The sequence below is a fragment of the Pelophylax lessonae genome (genome assembly GCF_965119305.1).
Source record: "Pelophylax lessonae genome assembly, chromosome: 3".
Lineage (NCBI taxonomy): Eukaryota > Metazoa > Chordata > Amphibia > Anura > Ranidae > Pelophylax > Pelophylax lessonae.
The window spans coordinates 512,142,669-512,167,262 of NC_138770.1; the positions used below are offsets into that span (position 1 = coordinate 512,142,669).

At 41.4% G+C, this 24,594-nt stretch overlaps 1 protein-coding gene across 8 annotated transcripts in view; it reads right to left on the minus strand.

Moving 5' to 3' along the window:
* UTRN (utrophin) overlaps nucleotides 1-24,594 on the minus strand; it is a gene marked incomplete at its 3' end in the record, with an annotated part of 1,040,500 nt that overhangs the window by 753,124 nt on the left and 262,782 nt on the right. For all 8 annotated transcript variants that reach the window (XM_082249947.1, XM_082249941.1, XM_082249943.1 and 5 more), the window contains 5 exons: nucleotides 18,518-18,625; nucleotides 17,798-17,977; nucleotides 15,944-16,113; nucleotides 12,159-12,282; nucleotides 5,827-5,914 (listed from right to left, as the gene is read on the minus strand). In XM_082249947.1, coding sequence (XP_082106073.1) covers nucleotides 5,827-5,914; nucleotides 12,159-12,282; nucleotides 15,944-16,113; nucleotides 17,798-17,977; nucleotides 18,518-18,625 — 670 coding nt within the window. The remainder of the gene's footprint in view (nucleotides 1-5,826; nucleotides 5,915-12,158; nucleotides 12,283-15,943; nucleotides 16,114-17,797; nucleotides 17,978-18,517; nucleotides 18,626-24,594) is intronic.

Genomic DNA, 24,594 nt, shown 5'->3' on the forward strand with positions numbered 1-24,594 from the left:
AAGCCTGATTGGGAGCTGATCGGCAGATCTTTTTCGGCCATGCTTCTGTCATACCAACAGAAGGAAACACACAGGCCAAATGTCTGCCGGTTTCTACTGAACTGGCCAAAGCGGCTCAACATTCGGCTAGTGTGTACTAGGCTTTAGTCAATAATGAACAGAAGAGAAGCCTGAATGGTTGTTATTCTGAGACCTTTACTTTACACTTCATCTTAGTTCTTGCAAGCTGAAACTGTAAGGGCCGGTTCACACCACAAAAATGCACTCCAGATCCGTTTCAGATGCGTTTCTGCATGTGCATTTTAAGGCGTTTTTGATGCGTTCAGGTGCTTTTTTGTTGTATTTTTTATGCATTTCCGGATGCAGTCCAGGTGCTTTTTTTATCTTCTTTTTTTTTTCTGTTTTTTTCCCATTGTACAGGGGTCTGGTGCGTTTTGATGCGTTCCAGTGAAGTTTTGATTCATTTTACCGCATCCCAGTACAGTCCAATGGGGGAAAAACGCAGCATCTACATTTCTTTTCTGGAACACCCTGAAACTGACTGCACTATGATCTATGAATTTGAAACCAAATAACCTACTTTTCATGTGTTTTTGATGCAGAAAACAAACACACTGGACTGCATGTGGTGTGAACTGGCCCTCAGTGTGTCCAACAAATGGAAAGGCTCTGAATAAAGAGGATTCAATCACAGTTCCCCAATCCAGGCCTTACACACAGTAACACAGCAGTGGCTGCTCAACCAGTGTACAGTAAGAATTTATCTGGATAGTGCCACTAACATTAATGGCTTCACTGGGTAATTTTTAGTACCAAGTGTACCAATTTATTTATTTATTTTTTACTTGTTTTTACTTATTTTTATTTTTTACTTGTTTTAAAGATGTAGTGAATAGCTTTGTTGCAGCCTTAATATTGTAATTATTAAAGCCACAATACATATCACAGGGCCATTCAAAGTAAAACAGTAACACATTTGTACTGGGAACATCAGATGGCAAATTAAGTGAATTTGCCTATATCAAAGCAAGGAAGGCAGAGAGGTGTTAGTTCAGGGAGGGCTAAGTTGACAAAACAAATAAGACAGGAAATGAAATGATAAGTGCAAGGTTAGCAGTCATAAAGACCCATCACAACAATATTTGAACAGCTGTAGAAACTAAACATTAGTCACCCGGCTGCTGAAATAATCTTAACCATTCCTTTAGCAAGGGCAGTGAAACTGACTCAATGCTCATCCCACCATTTTCATATAAAATATACCTAAAAAAGCAGATACACTCTGTGCATATATCATATGGAAACCTACAATTACCAGGACTTCAAACCGGATTAGGGCTGCATTCAAACTTATTCAAACCTCCGTTTAGGCGTTTTGTATGCGATTTTGCATATTGCATTGGCCCACCCCATTCACTTGGGTGGACTGCCCTATGCCTGTTTGTCGTTTGAAAAGAAGCACCTGCTCCTTTTTGGACGACAAGCTTCATGTCATTTTTTAAAGGCACAGTTTGTCGCAATCACCGCATGATCTTGTTCCCAATAATCGCATCAGAATCCCGTTTGGGGTGTCATTAAAGAATAATGGCACCCAAATGCTTTTGCACAGCGATCCCCTTGCAATTTGGAATCGCAGGCAGAATTATGATTTCAAATCATGAGGTGTGAATAGTGCTTAAAAAATGTCGTTTGCTGACATGTAGAAGCAATGTGGAAGCATGTAATCTGACTTTTACAAATAAGCTGAACATTTGGTATGACAATTCTTACATAGTTACATTGGTACAACTTGGATCACGATCACTGTAGTAGGCACTAGGTGCTGGCTTTTGGGTCCCATGCTGAGCAGCTGCCCTTCTGCTTACTGAACACAGGAGGTAACTGACTCAGCAAGGGCACCATTCAGAGAGCACTTTGTCCAATAAGAGAATGCTTGGCATTCATTGAGAAAACGCAAAGTGGAAATCGTGACATCACCTACCTACCTCTCTACCTTGTCCAATCAGAGAATGCTTTACATTGGGAAGATGCAAAGTGCTCCTTAAATAGCACCCATGCCAAACAAGTGACCTCCTGTGTTCACAATGCAGCCGCTTGGCACAGATCCTGGAAGCTAGTGGAGGAGTAACTATGTAAAAATTGCCATACCTAAACTTCAGTTTTAATGTCTGTAACAGAAGTATACATTTCTTATCTGTTTAATTGAACACAGACACTATTAAACTATTACATAGTGTGTAATGGCTGATAATCCAAAATGTACAAATACAAACTTATTCCAAGCACTATTCCACAATCAAAATCTGTAAGCAAACTTACAGGTGAATAATGTTGAATATTGCACTTCAATTAAAGTAGATGTACACTACCGTTCCAAAGTTTGGGGTCACCCCAGACAATTTCATGTTTTCCATGAAAATGCACACTTTTTTTCACCAAATGAGTTGCAAAATAAATAGAAGATGTAGTCAAGACATTGATGAGGTTAGAAATAATGATTTTTATTTGAAATAATAATTTTGTCCTTCAAACTTTGCTTTCATCAAAGAATTCTCCATTTGCAGCAATTACAGTCTTGCAGACCTTTGTCATTCTAGCTGTCAATTTGTTGAAGAAATCTGATGAAATTTCACACCACGCTTCCTGAAGCAACTCCCACAAGTTGGATTGGCTTGATGGGCACTTCTTATGTACCATACGGTCAAGCTGCTCCCACAACAGCTCAATAGGGTTGAGATGTGGTGACTGCGCTGGCCACTCCATTACTAACAGGATACCAGCTGGCTGCTGCTTCTCTAAATAGTTCTTGCACAGTTTGGAGGTGTGCTTTGGGTCATTGTCCTGTTGTAGGAGGAAAATTGGCTCCAATCAAGCACTGTCCACAGGGCATAGTATGGCGCTGCAAAATAGAGTGATCGCCTTCCTTATTCAAAATGCCTTTTACCTTGTACAAATCTCCCACTTTACCAGCAACAAAGCAGCCCCAGACCATCACATTACCTACACCATGCTTGACATATGGCGTCAGGCACTTCTCCAGCATCTGTTTACTTGTTTTGCGTCTCATAAATGTTCTTCTGTGTGATCCAAACACCTCAAACTTAGATTCATCTGTCCATAACACTTTTTTCCAATCTTCCTCTGTCCAATGTCTGTGTTGTTTTGCTCATCCTAATCTTTTCTTTTTATTAGCTAGTCTCAGATATGACTTTTTCTTTGCCACTCTGCCTAGAAGGCCAGCATCCCAGAGTCACCTGTTCACTGTAGATGTTGAGACTTGGGTTTTGCGGGTAAAATTTAATGAAACTGTCATTTGAGGACCTGTGAGGCATCTATTTCTCAAGCTAGAGACTCTAATGTACTTGTCCTCTTGCTTAGTTGTGCACCGGGGGCCTCCCACTTCTCTTTCTAATCTTGTTAGAGCCCATTGGTGCTGTTCTCTGAAGGAAGTAGTACACACTGTTATAGGAAATCTTTAGTGTCTTGGCAATTTCCCGCATGGAATAGCCTTCATTTCTCAGAACAAGACTACAGTAGACTGTCGAGTTTCAGAAGAAAGTTCTCTTTTTCTGGCCATTTTGAGAGTACAATCGAACCCACAAATGCTGATGCTCCAGATACTCAACTAGCTTAAAGGAAGACCAGTTTTATAGCTTCTCTAATCAGCACAACAGTTTTCAGCTGTGCTAACATAATTGCACAAGGGTTTTGTAATCATCAATTAGCCTTTTAACATGATTAGTTAGCACAATGTACCATTAGAACACAGGAGTGATGGTTGCTAGAAATGGGCCTCTGTACACCTATGTAGATATTCCATTAAAAATCAGCAATTTCAAGCTAGAATAGTCATTTACCACATTAACAATGTCTAGACTGTATTTCTGATTAATTTAATGTTAACTTAATTGAAAAAAACTGCTTTTCTTTCAAAAATAAGGACATGTCTAAGTGACCCCAAACTTTTTAACGGTAGTGTAAGTCCTACAAAAATATCATTAGCTCTCTAAAGCACAATGTATCATAAACAATTTTTATTTTTTTATTAAAATACTTGTTTTCATAGTTTTGTTTTTTTTTTTGTATCTCAGTGATGCAGATACCCTGCATCCTCTTTACAGTCACCTTTTCTCTGCAAGAACTTCAGCCAATGGTGGGTGGAATTCCTTCGGGTTAGTTTCCTAATGGTTACAGCAGTGGACTATGGATGCATAAAGTGTGCCCAAACAAGGACCATCATGGTAGGAAGATGCAGTTTTAAAAGCACTAAAAATGAATCTTCTCAAATTGCATTAACATAATAGTCTCTAGATTTTAGGAATGGATTTATATATATATATATATATATATATATATATATATATACATACATATATATTAGAGATCGACCGATTTTCGGCAAAACCGATATATCGAGGGCCGATATGCACTTTCCCCGATATATCAGAATCGGCCACCAAGGTGACCGATATTGCTGATATTTCAGGCAAGTGCTTGTACTGGAGTGATGCCTAGAGGCATCACCCCGGTACCGGCGTCCATAGCCAATGGTCGGCTGTCTTGTAATGACAACCAATGCGGCTGAGAAGCCGCTCGGCTGACATTACAAGGAGTGGACACCCTGGAGACCCGGGCAACCAGCCTGCACGGCCGCTGAAGACCCGATCAAAGCCGCATTCGGCTCTGATCGGGTCTCCATGCAAAAACCCGGAAGTGACGTAATGGGTGACATCACTTCCGGGTACCGTCTGGCGCCAGATTAAAAAAAATGAGAGCATTCAAAACAGCCAAACTTGGCATTTTGAATGCTTTTAATTGCAGAGGAGGGGTTTGGGGTCTTTTAGTCCCCCAGATACCTCCACAAGAGTACCTGTAAAGTAAAAAAAATATGCATTGGCCAAAATATTGGTATCTGTATCGGCAACGAAAAATCGATCACTAATATATATATATATATACTCTTACTTAGTAGTCATTGACTTTTTTGTGGAACATAGAGATACAACATAAATACTACATTGTAAAAAACAGTATTTTATTTATGTTGATTAAAATGTCACAGTATAAAACTAGTCTACTGTATGCTGATGGATCTGATGGGAACATGTATGACTATATGATTTATACTTTTATGCTTCTATACCTGGCATAAGTTAGGAGTCCTTGCTGCTCTTTTTGACCCATAGGGATTTTTAATTAGGAGTGAGATACTGAGATATGTAATTATCCATTTGGGTTTAACACTATGGAAAATATTCTGGACCCTAGAATAGATGGTGCCTCCTTTTTTATGAGATGACTGGTAACTGAAAAAATGTCGGTTTTATTCATCTAATATCAAAATAAGCCTCTATGGAAGAAAATTTTCAACTGACTGTGGGTTTCACTGCATTGATTTGATTCACATGTACTCCTGGGGAACATCATCAAAGTGCGTTGAGTTTACATGTGGACTGTTTTGGTTCTATATATGTTGTGAACCCCCACATAGACACTAGTTTTATACTGTGACATTTTAATCAATATAAATAAAAGACTGTTTTTATAAAATGTACTATTTATGTTGTATCTATATGTTCCATATCTATGTCCCATGGGTTCTAAGTAAGAGTGTTATGATATTTACTGATATACAGGGACGTGAACATCTAGCACACACAATCTAGGTTTCAAACACCTTTATGGGTTATATCAACTTTAATTTTATGTTTGAGTTGTTTTTTATTTTAAACACCGGGTACCACTACTGAATAATATAAGTCATGGTTTATGCAGAATGTGTCCACATTTAGTATAGATTAAAACTACAATATGTCTTCTCCATACCTTGCTTACACAGTTCCAACAGGTACTGTCCATGTGCAGCTGCCTCTCCAAACTTGGGCGTTCTTTCTGTTCTTTCTTTCTCTAAAACCTAGAAAAGAGGGTTAAGAAAAGCAAATGAAAAACAATATTAGTCAAGCAATTTTGCTACAGTACACTGTATAATAAAAAAGAAATACAAAGATAAATGCATATAAAAAAAGCAACTGCAACAATAACCCCAGATCACGTTCCTTAGGCCCATGACAAAGGTTTGCACTGAATTAAAAGTTTAACTGACTTTTCTTAATGATATACAGTACTAATTAATGTAGGTCCTTAGTAGCCTGGGGGTTGTTATTAAATGACAATAATGGACTGGTGCTTGCTGAATAATCTGGAAAATAACTGTTTGTCTAAGGGCAGTCTGCAACCTCTGCAGTGAGGTCTTGACTGCCTGTTTTGAAGGAAAGAGTTTATTACTCAGGATAGATTGTTCCAACTGATCACTAATGTCCTCTAAAATAAGACTGACACCAGAGAGGTTTGCTCAGTGCACAAACATACAAATTCAGGGGTGTGGAGTTTTTTTTAAAAAAATCTACTTGCCCCTCATGACAATCTACCTTCCCTGATAAAAAAAAAATATTTTTAACCAAAACTGTATTTAAATAAGGTTTTAACATTGCTCTGTTTCTCTTCTACTCACTTCCCTGCCTCTCTCCAGCACTGCACAGGGAGGAGAGAGACCTTGCAGTGTGACAAGCACTGATTGGGTGCTCAATAAAAAAAGGGGAGTGTTGGGCTCTTTTAACGCTCAACAGAAGCGTATGCTGAGCGAGTAAATGAGGTGCCGCCCCCCAATGAGAAAAAATATGATTTTTTTGTAAGATCTTACCGTAAAATCTTTTTCTCTGAAGTCCATCGACAGACGCAACCTAATCTTCATCAGCTGAATGAGTTATGCTGCCCCCTGCAGGAGTAGTCTAGGCAGTAAAAAAATTCACATGTACACGCCCACGGCGCTGTCCCCGCAGGCATAACCCACCCACACTAAGCTCAGCAAACCAGTTTAGTTGCAAGCAATAAAGAAAAAAAACATCCCCAAATTAGAGGGGGGGGGGTGCTGCGTCTGTCGATGGACATCAGAGAAAAAGATTTTATGGTAAGATCTTACAAAAATTTTATTTTCTCTATCGTACATCGACAGACACAGCCTCATCTTCATCAGCTGAATAGGACGTCCCAAAGCAGTGTAGGCATGAGGGGTGGGAAGAACCAGAAAGTAAAGTAAATTAAAAAAAGGCTAAACTTAGCCAACTGGGTAACATGAAGCTCAACCAAACAACAGGAGCTCACCCAGGGAAAAGACCCCTAAGAGAAACAAAAACATTCTCTTACGAAACAGCAGCTTGCAAAACCTTGCGGCCAAAAGAGACATCCGAAGATGCCAACAAATCTACCCTGTAGAATTTAGTAAAAGTATGCACAGACGACTAAGTCGCTGCCTTACAAACTTGTAGAACAGAGGCCTGATGGCGAAAAGCCCAAGAAGCACTCAGCACTTTAGTAAAATGTGCCTTCACAGGGAAACGAGGAAACTGACCCTTGATGGAATGAGCCTAAACAATCGTCTGCCTGATCCATCTCGAAATGGTCGCAGCAGATGCAGCCAAACCTTTGCGAGGACCATCGGTAAGAACAAAGAGAGAGTCCGATTTTCGAAAGGACTCAGTAACCATCAGATAAACTCTTATTGCCCAGACCACATCCAAGGAGTGCAAGGCAATTTCCTTGGGATGCTTAGGCTTAAGACATAAGGAAGGCAACACGATGTCTTCATTAATATGAAAATCCGACACCACCTTAGGGAGAAAAGACAGATTAGGTCGGAGGACCACTTTATCCCCGTGGACCACCAAATAAGGCGAATGACAAGACAGCGCCGCCAACTCAGATACTCTGCGAGCAGAAGTAATAGCCACCAGAAAGGCAACCTTCTGCGACAAGGAAGGCAGAGAAATCTCCCTAAAATTCCCAAAAGGAGGCTTTTGAAGAACAGACAAAACCAGATTGAGATCCCACGGAGATCTCCTCGGAGGAGCCAGATGACGCACCCCTTGAATAAAAGTGCGAATCAAGCTATTAGTAGCCAACAGACGATGGAAGTAAATGACCAAGACTGACACCTGACCTTTGATAGTGCCCAACGCCAAGTGCTGCTTTAACCCCTTTTTGTCAAAAGACCAAAATCCTAGCTATAGCAAATAAGCGAGGGTGCAGCTGCAGTGATTCACACCATGAAATGTATGATTTCCACGTAGGATGATAGATCTTCCTAGATGTCGATTTCCTGGCCTTCAAAAGGGTAGGGAATCACCGACTCAGGAAGACCTCTATCCCTCAACACCTTGCTTTCAACAGCCGGGCCGATAAAGCCAGCGACCGTAAAGAAGGATGGAAGATCGGTCCTTGAGAAAGCAGATCTTCTGGTAGAGGAAGTTGCCACGGAGGATCCATGACCAATTTTACCAGTTCTGCGTACCAAGACCGCCGAGGCCATTCTGGACCGGAATGCCTTCCGCCGCCACCCTGTGAAGAAGCCTCGGCAGGAGTACGAGGGGAGTAAAGGGATAAATCAGGCAATATTGGCTCCAAGGAGCCACCAGAGCGTCTGTGGCGTTGGCCAGAGGATTCAGAGACCTAGCCACAAACCGCTGAACTTTCCTGTTGAGGCGAGAGGCAAACAGTTCCACCTCCGGAGTCCCCCACCGGGCACACAGGAGGTGAAACACTTCCAGATGAAGGGACCATTGATTCAACACCTGACGGACTCAGGTATTCCGCTTTTCCATACCCGGAATGTGGACTGCTCAAAGAGCCGAAACATTTGCTTCCACCCAAACCAGAATCTCGGCCACCTACTTGGCCGCCAGGGCACTCTTGGTGCCCACTTGATGATTGATATAAGCCACGGCTGTGGCATTGTCCAACTGTATCCGAACTGGAGAGCCGCGTAGGACCCGCTCAATCACCCCTTAAACCAGGAGATCCTGCACAGCTGCCTGAAGATCCTTCAAATGCTCCGGAGACAGGTGAAGAATTGACTAAAAAAAACTGTCCCCCGGCCGGGGTCAAAATTTGTTCTTGTACCCGGAAAAAACTAGCTTGCGAACCCAATGTCCTGAATGAAGGAAGTCCAGGGTTCCTGGAAGAAGCGCAGACGTCCACCCACCCTTGAGACGGGTGAGGGTGCCCCTTCATGCTGAAGAAGACTTGTCCGCAGTACCGTAGTGACTGGCTTTGGGCTTGCTCCAATGCTTTTTAGCCCCCTAGAAGCTCTTAACGGCTTACCCTTTTCTTGCGCCCCGGAGGCACGAAAAAACTTCTGTGAGCAGTAAAGGAAGGACCTCTGCTTAGTACGGGGTGTTTTACCTTTGGAGGATTGAGGAAGAAGAGTACTCTTCCGGCCCGTCAGACCTTTGATCAACTCATCCAAGGAGTCACCAAACAAACGTTCTCCCAGAAAATCTGTCAGGGCTTTTTTGGAAGCTTGGTCAGCCGGCCAGCTCTTCAGCCAAACCATGCGTCTTAAGGCAATCCCCACAGCCGAGATCCTGGCCACCAGGGGAGCCACATCCATAGATGCATCACGCAGGAACACCAGTGCCTGGGCCACCTGGTCCAAAAGTCCCAGCTGTTCCGGAGGAACTATTTCAGGGTCCTAATCCATTCCGTAACCGTCTGTGAAACCAAAACAGAGACAAGACGTGAAGATGGCGGGAAAGGGATTCCAGCCGCCTGTCAACCGGATCCGTAAAAACCGGGGAATCTTCCACAGGCACAATAGTAGATTTATTCAACCTGGAAATAGGGTGGTCCACTTTAGGTGGCACGACCAATGGTTGGAAACCGTATCAGCAAAAAAGTTATCGGCGTTTAAATCGCTTAGGCACCACTAGCGCACACTTAACACACCGCCATTGGTCATTCACAACATCATGAAAGGTGTCGGGACCAGGGAAAACCCTGCCAGACTTTGAGTCTTGTGGGAGCCAAAAGCCACCCGCATCCCTGCCGGCGTGGGCTCATCAGCCAATTTTAAAGTTTCCCGTACTGAAATAATCAGGGCTTCCACCAAAGCACGTTCCCACGCTGCAGCTGAAGAAGACAGGTCCTCTTCACCATCTGACTGTGAGGACAGTGACTCTTCAGGTAGGGGGGCATCCGGGGTAACCACATCGGCCTCTGAATCAGAAGACACCACCAAAGATGGAGAAGGCAGCAGCCGTTTATGGCTATTAACCTTTTTCATGACAAAATCAACTTTGGTTGCCAGGCTTTCCAGAGCTGCTGAAATTGCAGCTAGCGACTGCAATACAGACTGTCCGGGAGTCGCACAGAGTGGGTCTGAGGGTGAATTCACAGCCTGGGACTCCATAATTAAAGTTACTAAAAAACGGAGTACTTTCTCTTTAAGAAGCGTCGATCACGGTTCCCACCACCGATCGCAGCGGTCTGCAGAGTCCCCCTTTAAAATACACTAACAGCAGAGTGTGCAGGGACATGTCCGCAAAGACCCCAGTACTGTACCACCGCCAGAGAAATCCTCCTGATCGTCCTCAGCACATGGAGAAGAGAGACAGAAAACAACTTTGGCCAGCAGCAGGAAGCACAGGAAGTGATCACGCCTGAATTTAAAAGGTCACGCTGCTTAGTGCTGTACAGAGGACTACACAAAAATGGTAGACAATACATTACAATAAGAAGCTCAGGGAAAACGGCTGCCCCATACAAGTCAATGGGAAAAAGTTGTATGTTGCCCACACTTAAGATGGCGGCGCCCATGGCGAGCCATGCGGCCAGGGACCAACACAATGAAGGCCTACTGGATCCACAAAAAGACCCAGCAACCCACAAGGTACGATGCTACCCCCTCAGTGCACCAGGCGCCCCCAGTCACATAGCCCCCCGCGGGGATGGGAGAGAGAGGCAGGCACAAAGGCCAGGTACCGGGCAGGCCAGGGTGATCCTTTAGAAGGTACAGGTCCTATCATCCCCAGGAGAGGGCCCACATCCCCCAAAGGCCAACAAGGGCAAGGGGGGGGTCACATTTATTCACCATACCATGGACCGGGTGGGCTCTGCTCCAGGCAGACCTCCTCCCACCCGAAGTGGGGGTGATGCCAGCTGAGGGGTACGCTGCGACTCAGGGCATTCCAGGTCATCGTTCCCCCGTGAGGCATGCGCTCGCAGGCTTGTCTCCAACCGGAAAAGGGCACCGTCGTGGCAAGGCCTAGTGCGGGACTATAGCCTGCTTACGCTCGTAGGCCAGGCTGGAGGGACAATAAGGATCTAGATTATTCAGTGCGAAGCCCCAACCGGCAATGCTTGTAGATCACCAGGAGAACTCCCCTGACACTAGCTAGCAAGTGAGTAAAGAGAAATAAAATACAATATTCTGAAAAGAATAAAAAAACTGAGACTGGAGTCCCAGCAGGAAACCTAGGTCCTACTCCTTCTCTAGGCAGAAACAAACTGGTTTTCTGAGCTGAGTGTGGGTGGGTTATGCCTGGGGGGACAGCCCTGTGGGCGTGTACATGTACATTTTTTACTGCCTACACTACTACTGCAGGGGGCAGCATAACCCATTCAGCTGATGAAGATGAGGCTGCGTCTGTCGATGGATGATAGAGAAAAAACCTTTATTCTTTCAGGTTACCCTGGCACACGCAAGCACTTGGGTTCTCTGTACTCAAGTATATGCCGATTAGCCAAATCAAGCTCCAGTATCCGCTCCTTGAGGTTCCATTTACACATCGGGTGATATGATTTGCGCATCCCTGACATTTGACTGACACTAGAATGCACACCTATGCCATGACTGTTCTCTACAATTACTCAACAGTTGGACTGTCTGACCACCATTTCATGCCTATAGTGGTTTTGTAAAAGTCCTAAAAGGCCCAATTATCACTAACTGGTGCTAAGTGCACCATTTCTAGGAGACTTCTAGATTCAGTTTCGAAAAGATCAAAACAAACTGAATTGTTAAAGGTTGTTAAACTTAAGTTTATGTTCTTTTGGGTGCAAACAATAATATATTTATACGTATTGAACACATACAAGCAAACGTGTAAAGGCACTCACTGGACTTGGCAGCAGGAGAAACGCAGTATGACAAGTAGTAAATGTTTTTATTACAATCCTTTGATAAAATGGGCAGCAAGACCACTGAGATCTAAGAACATGGTTATTATTGCAAGGATAGATAAATCACAGATCATACCTCCAGCCGTTACAGAATGTAACAGAACCCCTATTCATAGCCACTTCCTTCCCGCTTCCCCTTTTACCTTTAGTGTGCCTTTTATGTCTGATGTGTCTCTAATCTTTCTGTAGTTACTGATCTCTGCAGCCAGAATGACAGCCTTGGATTTAATCATCCAGTTCAACAGCTCAGCAGATTCCTCATCAAACCTGAGGAAAGAGGAAAAAAAAAAAAACAAGACATGGAGAGACGGAGGTCATTTAAGTACGATTTTATTAAATTCAATAATGTCTACCTTGGAAAAAACTTTGCTAAGAATCTTTAAACAGCTGCCCACAATGTACTGTATGTGTCCATAAAAATATGCTTCTGATAATTTCTTTTTAAAATTAGGTTAAGGAAGCTTGTGATAAAATACATTTAAGAACACAACAAAGTACTTGCATGCCAAACAGGCAGAGGCAAGGTTTAGCAATGGGCTGTCTAGACCTGGATTCAGCGATAAGAGCATCTCAAGCTTAGGGTGGGGATATAGCAATAAAGCCTAGACAGCAGTTAAACAGCTCTTCCTTAAAAATTGCAGTCTGTTCACTGGGGGAGAGGAGACTGAGGAAATTCTTCCTCCTGTCCGCAGCAGATTAATGAAATCATTTCAGTCTAGGCAAAGTAATTTGGCTGGAGTTCTAGAACAGGTTTTCAATGGTAATAGATAGAGCTTTTTGGGAAAAGTATACTGATGTTTATTGTGGCTCCAGGAATGTACTTTTACAAATTTGTATGGTTACTGAAATAACCATTTTAAGTGTTTAATTTCTTTGATGTAAACCTCCAAAGTACAGCGCAACAAGTAAATACTAATAATATGATCCTATTGTGCCAAATTACCAAAATAAAATAGTCCTCAAAATCTCCAGTGATCCAGGATCCAATGAGGAAATCACTGAGGGTGATGTGTTTTACCTTGTTTCCCCGAAAATAAGCCCGGTTCTTATATTCATTTTGGCACCAAAAGACACAGTAGGGCTTATTTTTGGGGTAGGTCTTATCTCCCTCCCTGCCTGTCAGGATACCCCTGTGTGAACTTAGTTTAGGGTTTGTAAAATCCTAGAATCCACTTTATGACTGTTTTATATAATGTCCAGTGTGTTTCTGTAATCTAATAGTGTAAAATACCTTCAGTACAGCGCCGCTCAGTTAATCTCCCGCTCTGCTCTCCTCTCCTTTGCTTCTCATAGCTGTCCCTCCACTCAGAACGAGTCACAGAAGCGCCGAGCATTATATTATAATAGTGTGAAATACCTTCGGTACAGCGACGCTCGGCGCTCAGTTGATTTTCCACTGTACTTCCTTCTCTTCTCCCCCACTGACAGCTGGGGGTCATGGAAGCGCCGAGTGGAGCTGTAACAAGGGTATTTCACAAAATTATAATATAATGCTCGGCTCCTTTGTGACCTGCTCTGAACACTGCAGAGGGGCTGAGATCCCCCTCTGACAGCTATGAGAAAAGGAGAAGAGCAGAGCGGGAAATCAGCTGAGCGCCGCTGTACCAAAAGCATTTAACACTAACAAATTACAGAAACACCATGGAGACCCGAGCGACCAGCCGGCACGTCCGCCAGGTGGTCAGAGTCCTGAATGAAGCTGGATTTTGCTTCAATCCGATGAAGTATCCCAGAAGCGACATCACTTAGTAGGTTATCCACAGTAGTATTAGTCCTTGGGCCCTTTAAATCCTCTTCTACAGCCAACACACCTTTCTCTCTTTATCTGATGTCTCCTAATTTCATTTATTTACCTCTTGGGTTTATTCCTTTATCTGGGCTCACAAATCTGGGATAGTTCACTATAATTCAATATTTAAAAAATAGTCAGCCAGGCAAAAAAAGGAATAGGTAGAACGATGTGACTCACTACTCCTTGCAAATAGGTGTCAGGTGGCTTTTACTTCTATGAAACCTTTTGAGAGGGGGGTTATGCTTGGCCTTTTCGTGTGTGGCTGACTTTCCCATGTATCACTGGGTATTTTGTTAAAGATGTATCCTTCAATTTCCTCCACTGGGCTGTTGGGCTGCCAGACCTCACCAGAGCCGATGCTCCGTGCTCTGCTCTCTCCTATCTGGCGTTCCACCTGGCCGCCCAGTCTCTCTCCACGCGGCTCACGAGTCCTCCCGACCCTGCTCCGCTGCTCTCCCTTGGGCTCTCCCGAGCTCTGCCGAGTCCCACCGAGCGCCACCAGAATCCAGATGTCTCCTCCCCTAAGTCCCTCCCATGGGGACGTTTTAGATGCTCCCGCAGACTAACATGTGCCCCTCACTTCACGGGTCCAACCGGTGAGTCCCTGGCTATCCGGCCAAGTCCTCTGCACCTCCTTCTCGCCAACGTCTCTTGGCTCTTTGTCTCCGTGGGGCAACCTGCCCACCACCAGTCAGATGGCCCAGGACACCACGAGACACAAGGTAGGGCAGAAGGGCTTACGGTACGGGGGATGTGCAGCAATATGAAAGGGATGGGGTTTCTTCCTTCACTCCACCGACTACCGTGTAACATAAGATATTGCAATGATCACCATTTTATTCTCCAGAGTCTTTGCTAATATATATATATATATATATATATATATATATATATATATATATATATATATATATATATAATGTTTGGGGGTTCTAAGTAATTTTCTAGTTACTGATTTTAACTTGTAAACAACATGTCTCAGAAATAGGCTTGGTCCTTAAGTGGTTATTAAAGCCAAGTTTGTTTTAATACTACACCATGGGAGGTATATTTCTTCTTGTTTTATGAATTGGCTGGAGTATGGACAGAGAGGTATGCAGGCAGATTTCTGTATGCATTGAAGAATTGCTGGAGGATTGTGACCCAGATCACTGGGAAAGCACTATTGAGAGGTGGTAGATTGCACTGTTGGAACACACCACTTTTTATTTTTTTTTGTTATATGCACGGCAAGCATGCATGTAAATGGATGCATGTGATATCACAATAAGAAAATGTCATTTATAAAAGGAGATTGCAGAATGTGTTGTTTTTAAGAATTTGAGTTTCTTATTGATTATTTATCCTGTAATATTCAATGGTTGCCACTGGACACATATCAGAGATAAAAAAATGGGCCCAGGTGCACAGCAAAGACTGTAGTACATATAATCCAAAAGAGAGAGCGGCACTCACGGGTGTTGAAAGGTGAATGCACAGTGAAGGTTTTTTTTTTTTACTTCCTGAGGAAGATGAGCTTGTGCCTCGTTGAAACGTCGAAACAAAAGCTTCACTGTGCATTTAAATTTCAACACCCGTGAGTGGCCCTCTCTCTTTTGAATTTTTTATACTGTATATATTAATCTAGTGATTTTTTTGCATTTTATGTTTTTTTAATGTTGTTTATAGCGCACACAGGAGATTATGCAGAATATTGTATTTTGGTGATTTGGCACAATAGGATTATATTATTATTATTATTTACTTGTTGCGCTGTGGTTTGGAGGTTTATATATTTTAGGAGGTGTGGAAACCCATGACAGTAACAAGCTGCAACATAGCAATTTTATTATATATATATATATATATATATATATATATATATATATATATATATATATATATATATATATATATATATGAAAACACTGTTTATTTACATGTTTTCACATTTCTCTTCAAATTTGTCTGGTGATCTTTGTGACATATAAATTATTTTCTTCATTGTAAAATTATAAAAGGATTTTCTGTTAAAAATGTTTTTAAAAAAGTAGGAAAAATAAATAAACAAAATTTAAAAAGGCATGGTTTAATTGTGAATGCAATTTGAACTTTTTATTCTAAATTACAATTATTATATTTAGAGAGGAAACTCACATTTTCTTTTCCTCGGCATCCAGGCTCATTTGTTGCTTCCTTGGTGGTGGAGGAGGAGGGAGCTCTTGTTTTATTAGATGGATACTACTGTGTTCTCTTACAGTCACTGTCTCTGTAATAACTTTCCGGGAGACTTGCTTCACTCCAAAATTGGTTACTGACTCAGTCACCTAAACACAAAAGGCAAAATGAACACAATGTTGCTACTCAAAACTATTATCAGAAACAAAATCACTATTATCCAATACCTGGAAACTAAAATGCTAAAAATGTAATAAAATGTAACTAGGCAGCAGTAATTCAACAATGATAAAAAGGCAAATATCCCTATGTACCGTTAAACCCTTTAAAAAAAGAGGCATTTAGCTGAATAGAGGAACTAAAATAAAAGATTTGTAAATGCCATGAACTCATTTTTGCCACTTACACTTCAAGCATAAAACAAAAAAGTCCTCAATCTGTAGGTTTCTTTTCTTTTTATGACAAGTAAGCAGCCAATCCAGTGCAGCTTTATTAACAATTTCACGCCATGTACATAAAGGTATGTTAGGAAAAATATATAAATCAGTTGCAATACCCACCTTCTGTGCAGTGATGTAATCCATAGAAAGCCTGCTTCATCACCAGTGATACTCAACCAGGCTGTCATGGACACACCCATGGGGGTGCTTCAACACGTCTGCCTGGGCTTACAGTACAATACTGCGAGAAGAAGTACTGACATAAGCACGTCAGTGCAAATCTTTAGGCTACATGCACACGGGACGTTTTCAAAAGTCCTTTGAACGCTGGAATTTTACAGCTATGTAAAAATGTCTGTTGTGTCGCGTTTGCAGCCGCGTGTAGCGGCATTTAGCGGGCGTTTGCGCTCAGATCTTTTTTTAGAGGTCAAAAAATCATTCCCTTTAAACAGTAAAAACGCAAGCGCTAAACGCGGGGGACCATGGACAGATAAGATAACATAGAGGTGGGTTCAGGGGCTTCTGAAAAAAACGCCCAACTGCTCCTAAATGTCCGTTTACAAGTAGCAGTGTACATGAAGCCTTACAGTACTGATAACCACCTGCCACCACCAATAGAGAAGGGGCATTTTTAAAGGTATGTAGAAAAACATACAAAACATAAGTGCGGGGGGGGGGGGGGGGGGAGGTTAGAATCTGCCTTCATTTCTGACTTTTTCATATCATAGATAAAGGTCAATTATATAAAAAATGTTGCTAGGGTTGGCAGATTTTTAACCCTGCAGTAGCTGACGATAAAACATTTGGTCAACATGTTTTTCTGATTAGTACTTATATTCAGATGGGATATTAAGCTACATATCTATGCAACACAAAAGCCATGTAAGTCCGACGAAATACAGGACTGCCTAATCCCTTCCCGCAGAGAGTATACATAAATACATTTGTGGAGCAGCAAATGTGCGCTGATGTGTTTGTGCTGAGAGTGCGCTACACAGCGGACTGAGCTTTTACCAGAGAGCTTTGGTTCTTGTACCAAGATTTGAGGAACCGGAAGGGCAGCTTCCAGATAACCTGATTGCTGTGATAGCCTCTGTGTTGTTTTCTCCTCTTGAATGGAGAAAAAAAAGATACAATCTTTTTCTCCTTTCTAGGGAAAAAAAATTGAAACGTGAAGGTATAAATCTCCTGGATACACTGGGATGATATGTACAATTTTACTAGCACATGTCAAAGCTGCAAAACTGTGCTCAGGTGTTAAGATTTGTTTTACCTTTTGTCATGAAGGGGTTAAAAAACTAAACACAGGCAGAACCAACCACAACACTTTTCAGAGCTGTAACAAAGTCCGGGGTTTTCGTCAAACTGCTAAAAAAATTGTTAGATGCAATACCTGATTTGTATAATCTTCCAATAAATGAACTAGTTCATCCCATTTTTGTGCAAGGTCTTCCATATCAGTCTTCAGTTTCTGCGATGCTTTACTACTACCAATAAGTAGAACCACGTCCTGGGCCAACTCATGCAAATGGTCAAACGTTTGCTTCTTCATTCCTAATTCTTCCTTTAAGCTCTAAAATGACAATGCATTATACAGTTTTCCTCAGCAAACACATTTGCACACACATTTTGACAAAATGTTTACAAATCTCACTTGGTTATTAAAAAACCCTTACATTTATTATTCATTATTGACAATTAAAAATGACTACCCTAAGGGGGGATGCTTGCGAAAAAGGGCTAGAGAAATATTAATGCCACTGTGTGCAGGTTTTTCTTTTTTTGTTTGAAACCATAATGCTCTGTTTTTTTTCTCCATTATTTTAAACACGTAACTTTATTGTTTGTTTAATAACTTTTTGTTACGGCTGCATTGAGCAGTACAAATGTACACAAAACAGTAATTAAAGGGGATGATGAGATACAATAACTTTTGTTTGCTTTCAATCTTTTCAGGGCCAAGGAAATTGAATGGTAATGAATGACAGGAAAGGATGCATAACATTGACACTAATCTCCTCGTTACTTGGTGAAGCCTCACTTCCCTCAAGCATGTTTCTACCCTTGCCTTTTCTACAAGAAATTCCTCACATAACAAAGATACTGTACTCACCGCCAACCTCCTCACATTCACACTCAGCTCATTCTGATCTTTGAAGTTGCTCCTCTGAACTTTACTCAGAGAATCTTCTTTGTCTTTTAGCCATATTCTGAGCAAGCTCTAGATGCCAAAGAACACAGTATAAATTAAACAAAGGAGTATTAAGAATATCAATATAAAATTGACCATAAATCAATTCGTCCTTTTTCCAAAACATAAATTACATATGTTCAAAATAATATTTTAGGCTGAAATGCAGAATCATTGAATTCAGTGTTTTTCAAAGTGTGGGTAGTGAACCACTGATGGGACTGCAGGGCTCAGAGTTTTTATGCAAAATTGCTTTGTGAAAAAAATACACATAATATACTGACATGTACTACTGGCAGAAACCACAGACACCATAGTAAAGCAATTTGCGATCAGTGGACAGCTCAGAGAAGATAGCTTCCTAATTTTATGCTGGCAGTCTACATGCAATGCCTATTTCCTTTTATCAGTATATCACAAGGGACATGTCCCTTGTGCTGATCTTTAGGTTTTTAAAAAATATATATATATATTTTGGCTGTACATGCTTTACATTGTTTGCATGCTTTATTAATCATTTTTTGTAACTGTATTATTGTTCTAATGTAATTACAGTAGTTCCTTAGGAGAAAGGACAAATCGTTAATCTGAACATTGCATTCTTTAAATAAACCTTGCAAGTAAAAAAAAAAAATGTTTATGTTTTGACAACATTTTTCCTATTCAACCTTTTATTAATCCCTAATCAGACTGTATTCCCTTTTTCCTTCCCTCCTACCTTAAATAACCTTCCATAAAGTACTTTCAGCATTTTTTTTGTTTTTAATTATTTTTTTACAATGCATATGTGAGGCTTTTTTTGTCTTCATTTATCATTTCTGTTTGCCTTTAAAAGCTGCATTAAAAATAATAATAAAGAGCCTTTGATTCATTGGAAATTACAGTGCGATTGGGTAGTTTAGAGCTCTAGAGAACCTTTTGAAAGAGTTGCTAGTATAGGTAGATGATTCCTAAAAGTAGTGGCGCCAACATCCCTGGTATGTATACAAAAAAGTATTTGTTTCCTCAGGTCAATAAGTGGGACTTTAAGGCAATAAAGAAAACGTATCAGCATACGTGCGTTTTGTAGATTTTATCGTAAAAGATACATGAATTTACAACATGTTTGTTTCATAAATTATATAGTGCAGGGTGGGTGAGAGACCCATCCGTGATAGTGCAAGAAGGTAAAGAAGTGACACTTGTGAATATTTGGTGACTTTAGAAACACAAAAATCCTGCCATCCGTCAGTATTGGATATTGCAGGTAGCGTCTCAATTTCCCACGCGTTTCGGCTTGCCTAAAGCGGCTATGCCTTTTTCAAGGTATCACCATATCTAAAATGATATTTAGACATTTTAGACATTATAAGTGTCATTATGCACTGAATACTTAGTTTGTGTGGTATAGTTTGAATAAATGCTTACATTTTGGTTTTTTTTGTGTATATACAGTTTCTCGGTCGTTGTTATTGGAACATTCCCCTCTTTTTCCCAAGGTAGTCACAAGATCCCCATAAAGGAAAGGAGTAGTGGTGATGCAGGCACTAGAAAGACCAAATTGCTGTTCCATAAAAATCCATGACATATATAGAATATATAGATTCTTACCCACTTAGAGTTCACAGGGGTACTCACATGGTCCAGAGTAACTGGTTCCCACATCCGCAGTCCCTGATGAAAGTAGTGACTGTCCCTGGAATTATATGTTTATATAATATATCCAAGGAATATATGTTGGACAGAACATGATGGGCTTAAAAGAAAATTAAGTAAAATACCTTCTCTGTTGCCGGTCTCAGGGAAAAGCAGGGCGGTATCTCCTCTGCTTCAGTCTTAGGGGTATAAGGCCGTATCTGTATAAACATTATACATTGGGATTTTTGTTCCATGTAGTGGTATATAATTGCATTACAAAAAGGTTTAGGTGCAAAAATACCTTGGTCCAGTGGAAGTAGGCCAAATAGGATATACGGGACCGGTGCTTATTGTTTCCTTCCAGTCTCCAAGTTACAGGACTGTGTCTGTATTGCAAAAAGTAATTTGCAGGTTTAAGGAAATATTTCCTGTAAAAATCTAACAGGATTGTCCTAAAGAAAAGGCTTGTAGTGAGTTTCTACCTTAGTCCTGCAGGGGGAGACCATGTGCTGTTCAGGGAGGCTGGTTGCGTCACCGTCGTCCTAGGAGTGTTTCCTCTCCGGCATCCGGAGGTGAATGGCACTCTTCCGGGGATCCCCGGCGCCTTATATATATATAAAAGAAATCATCTCTTCATTGGCATATTAAGTCTTTTGAAAGATATATTGCCGAGGAGATTAACCCAGCAGGACTTCGAATTCAGATTTTTCCAACTATGGACAATGTAACAGCACTCATGAAACAACAATGGGAAGAACAATTAAACATATGCTCCAAAAACCTGATGATCCTACTACAGGAGGAATATGAACGCCAAATCAAAAAAATTGATGAAGAAACTAAACTGATATACCTGAAATTAGCACCATTAAAAACTGTCCAGATGTACAGCGAAGAAGAAAGAAAATTGAAGGACCACCTGGAAAACTACAGCAAACAAATTCTCCGTAAAAAGGAGAAAAAGTACTGGCGAGACAAGAATGCCTTCGCCCAAGGAAGAGCCTACAGATGGAACAACCCGAGAAGGACGTACAAAAATAAATCACAACCTGGCACAAAATACACCAACTATGACAACACCTACTATTCATCAGACTCCTCATCACATGCCTCCGGGTCAGATAGCCGCAAGAGAGGGCAACCACCCAGAGGACCGCTACCACGACAAACACCAACACCCAACGAGAGAGAAGACGTAGAGGCCAGAACTGAAAATGAAAGTGAAGAACTGGAGAGTCAAACACAAGGTGGTACAAAAAACCAGGGAATGGCTACAAGGTTTCGAGTAAATAGAGAGGAACCCTCCAAAAAACAAAAGGCTTTTTTAGGAAAGACCTTAAAACAAACCAAACTTCCCGTAGTCACCGACCCCCAAGGATCGAAACAGATGGAGAGGAGAGACGATCTATAATCAATCTCTCATCACAAAATCTGACTACCCACGAAGAAGAGGTACTAAGGCTAGGCCTCTCCTTCTGCCCAAGAAAAAATGCAGACAAATTTGAAGTTATAAAAGACATCAACTTATTTGCACGCAAAACATTATTCCAAGCCATGTATAACAAACCCCCTCCAGAAATAAAAGATCCCCACCTCACGGCTGCAGAATTTCGCGCGATCAGAGATTTAAACATACTGTTGGAGGAAGGTGGTCTCGACGATGATTGGGAAGATCCCTCATTACCACCTGAAGAAGACAAAAGTGAGGAAGAAGAGGAAGATCCAGAAACACCCCGCTTCCAGAAAAAATCCCAAAAATTCCCCCCATTAAGCCTCAATCCAGCAGTCGCCCTATTTGTCAAACAGACGACTAAGGAAATCGAAGGACTTAGTATGAACAAAACAAAGGATAATCTATCCAAATCACAAAGGAAAGCACTTAAAGACTTAAAAAGCTATGAAAACATCACGATAAAACCAGCTGATAAAGGCGGGAACATAGTTATCATGGATAACCAGAAGTATAAGGAGATGTGCATGAACATCTTGGATAATCGGCAATGCTACAAACAAATATCACCACTGATGATAAAATCCTATAATGAAACATTCTACACAAAAGTCGACAAGGCCTTAAACGAAGGGGCCATTTCAAAAACCCTATGGGAATACATCAGAACTACACATCCTAGAACACCTACGTTCTATTCTTTGCCAAAAATACATAAAGATGCCAACAATCCGCCAGGGAGACCCATAATATCTGGGAACGGGAACATCTCAGAAAATATGAGCAGAGTCATAGATGCTCACCTTCGACCTCATGTAACGAAATTATCATCATACACGAAGGACACCATCCACCTTTTGCAAATCCTGGAAGGCATAACCACCCCACCAGATACGTACCTTGTTACAATTGATGTAGAATCACTTTACAGCAACATACCGCATGATAAAGGGATTCTTGCAGTACAACAAGCACTTAGCCAACAAAGTGGCTACGACCATAAATTTAATGATTTCATCATCTCTATGTTACACTTCATCCTACATCACAATTATTTCTGCTTCGATGGCCTCCATTTCTTACAAATCTGCGGTGTTGCCATGGGCACTAGCTGTGCCCCATCATATGCCAACATATATCTGGGCATGTGGGAACAGGACTTCCTCCACAGTGAGGAGAACTCTATATACTCTTGCCATATAATATTATGGCAGAGATATATAGATGACATCTTCCTCCTGTGGAACGGACCCGAAGACTTTCTGAAAAAATGCCTGGAACGCATGAATAGGAACTCCTTCAACATGCATTTCACTATGCAATATAGCCAAACCAAGATCAGCTTCCTTGATACCTGGATCTATAAAGACTCCGACGCTAACCTCAACACAACACTATACAGAAAAGAGACTGCAGGCAATACTGTTCTGCACGCGGACAGTTTCCACCCCACAGCCCTAGTCAAATCGATTCCATATAGTCAATTTCTAAGGCTAAAAAGGAACTGTACCTTACAACATGACTTTAAACTTGAATCAGACAAACTATCTGCACGACTCCGACTAAGAGGGTACTCCAAAACCTGCCTGAGAAAGGCCTTCAATCGAGCTAATGGCCAGGAGAGACATGAAATCTTATTCAAAAAACCAATTGACAAACCACCTGAAAACGCCAACAGGATCATCATGCGATATACTAACCAGCATGACTCCATCAGGAAAATTATCAAAAACAACTGGCACATTCTCACCGGTGATCCAAGTCTTAGACATCTACTCCCAGAAAATCCCTTAATCACATTTAAGAAAGCTGGATCTCTCCAGCAATCACTAGTACATAGTGAATTCAAAAATGGATCTAGAAAGGATCCCTGCAAGGATAAAGGGACATACCCATGTGGAGGATGTTCCCAATGCCACGTCATTGTTAAATGTACAAGCAAAATCTTACCAAATGGGGAACTGTTCATGCCAACCCATTTCGTTAACTGTAAAACTCGAGCAATTGTTTACCTGATGGAATGCAACTGTGGGGCCTTCTACGTTGGGAAAACGAAACAAGAATTTCGCAAAAGAGTTGGTACACACATGTCAACCATGGAGATGTGCAACTTTTATCTCCCACTTGGGAGACACGTAAGAGACAAACACCAATCAAAAATGCCCAAAATAAGCTTCATGGCCCTGGACAGGATACATATCCCGGGGAGAGGGGGCGATTGGAACAAGACCCTCCTACAAAGAGAGATGAGGTGGATTAGACACCTTAGAGCTACTATACCTCCTGGCCTCAACGAAGCAGAGAGCTTTAAACCCTTCCTTGAAGGATTTGTATCGGGCAAAACCGACTAATAGTACTTGGAAAATAATCAGTACCAGTCAAACATTACAAGCCTTTATCTAGGCTCAAAAATTCAAACAAACCAATCTCATTTACTTATATATATATTTTTTTTAATTTTTATTTTTTACCAATCCAACTCTAATATGGATTACTATAATTCTCATCCAACCACCCATACCGTTTCCCCTATTACTGTGCCCCAAGACACAGGCCACACCTGACAGGCCTATCCATCCCAAGAACAACAATCTATGAAACACCATTTACATCAATTGGCCGACATCAGATATCCATGCAATCCCCAGTCACCTATATACCCCCGTTTAGGGGACTGTCTTTCTTTTTACATAATTTTTCATCTATGTTTCTTTTTTGTCTCCTTCTTTTTAAATGATTGTACGTTATTGCTGCCAAAATGGAAAAGAATCATACATATGCATATATATAAGATATAGATATATTGCTGAGATGAATATATATACTCGATGTTAAACAGACTCGGATCGTTATGGAATCCTTTATTCCCCTTCCTGAATACCCAATAGTAGTCCCCGGCACGGTAAGCCCCGCCCTTCGAGGCGGGGCACTG